This window comes from Dioscorea cayenensis, chromosome 10, assembly GCF_009730915.1.
Source record: "Dioscorea cayenensis subsp. rotundata cultivar TDr96_F1 chromosome 10, TDr96_F1_v2_PseudoChromosome.rev07_lg8_w22 25.fasta, whole genome shotgun sequence".
Taxonomy (NCBI): domain Eukaryota; kingdom Viridiplantae; phylum Streptophyta; class Magnoliopsida; order Dioscoreales; family Dioscoreaceae; genus Dioscorea; species Dioscorea cayenensis.
The window spans coordinates 10,474,450-10,476,088 of record NC_052480.1 but is presented as its reverse complement, the minus strand read 5'-3'; the positions used below and the strand labels follow the sequence as shown (position 1 = coordinate 10,476,088).

Sequence of the window (1,639 nt, the reverse complement as noted above, 5' to 3'; positions counted from 1 at the left end):
TAAAAATATTAATCAATAATGGAAATTAATTAAACTTAAATTAATCTTACAACAGACTATGAAATTTGGTTCTGGACTAAGACAATTAGATAATTTTAATTTTAATCTCAATCAACCTCTATTATTCTACCAAGCATTAAAAATGTCTGAAATTCACTTCTCACGTAAGAGACATTTAAAAATAGTGTTTAATGACCATAGTATTCTAAATTTGTTTAATAAATTAAACTTTCTCATCATTATTCAAAAATTAATAGTGACTAATCTTTGCCTTTTGGATTGAACATAAGATTTGAATCACCCCATCAGTCATTCTTATGAAATATTTTCACATGAACAAGTGGAGAGAAGCCTCTGAAAAATGCTAACCATTTTCATACAAGCACTGCTGAAAACACATTATCTTAAAGCACCAAAAAACAAGAGGGCTAACTGCAATTCCAGAACTTCAGCTTTTATTAAGGAATGCAGTTAAGTCCCAAACATCCCAACCAGAAACTCCTCACACATCTCCTCTGCATTCAAACAACAACCAAACACACAATTAAATTAAAATCTGGTAAATAGACAATGATTATGAATTAAATTAAACTTGAAAAAAAGCTATAGATACATAGATACCCTGTTGGATTTTTGGTAGAGGAGTTCTGGTGGAATCTCATACAAGTCCTCATCAACAGCCATGGGAATTCTATGCCTCCTTTGATTCTGTATCTTACCCTTCTTCTCAACATCTTTAACTCTGTTCCTTCCATACTGCAAAATCAAGAAACAGAGAATAACACTACAATCTAGTAACCTCAAACAAAAACAATGTGAAAAAAAGGACATAAAGCTAAGAGTTTTAGTACTTGAAACTTTTGAGAATGGTGAAGTTGGCAATTAGCTTTTAGATCTCCATCTTCACTGAACTCTAACTTGTAAGCAGACTGGAAGTACAAGTCCTGAAGTTCACAAGAATTCCATAACCCAAATGCTGGAATTTGTCTGCTTTCCATGAGCCACAAACACTAACACTAACACAAGAATCAACACAAGGCTAGAGAGTAAGAGTTAAATAGCAGGGTGAAGAAACAAAAGTGGAGCAAACAAGGAACAAGACTTGTGTGGAGTTGTCTGCATCCCAGGAGGCTGAGCATGGAGTAGTTTGTTTACTTTATGGAGCATGGTTTTGGCATTAGAGTGTGGCTTATACTTTTTCCATCTCTTTCTACTCATGCTCCAAAAGGCCACTTTACTCTTTTGGAACTCAAGGTACTATAATATTGCAGTGTAATTTATATGGATAAATGACAAGGGAGCCTTGAGCATTGGACCATGTATTTATGCCATTAAGGTTGGCTTTTTAGGTGTGGAGAGGTGGTATATTATATGGTCATGAGTGTCTTATTTACTTGTTGGGAAATTAAACTAAGGCAAGCTCTGTATTATATTATATGTATGGTCAGTAGGCATGCATGCTGTTTAGGCCTGGGTTATATTGCTTTCTGATATATTCTTTTTTTGTGTAGTTATTAAATCTCTGTTATACTTGTGGATGCCTCCTATTGTTTATCATTTTATTTATTTTTATTTTTTTCATGTATTTTTTAATTTTATTTTTTTTTATCATTGATTAGAGATAAACACAATTTAGAGT

General features: G+C 32.9%; 1 protein-coding gene across 1 annotated transcript; it reads right to left on the bottom strand.

The window, feature by feature from the left end:
• Positions 1–306: 306 nt before the first annotated feature.
• LOC120270898 lies at positions 307–1,253 on the bottom strand. The gene is made up of 3 exons (XM_039277970.1): positions 852–1,253; positions 622–756; positions 307–515 (listed from the first exon to the last, which is right to left on the bottom strand). The coding sequence occupies exons 1-3, from the start codon at positions 996–998 to the stop codon at positions 459–461; spliced, it is 339 nt and encodes a 112-aa protein (XP_039133904.1). The 5' UTR covers positions 999–1,253; the 3' UTR covers positions 307–458.
• Positions 1,254–1,639: the final 386 nt, after the last annotated feature.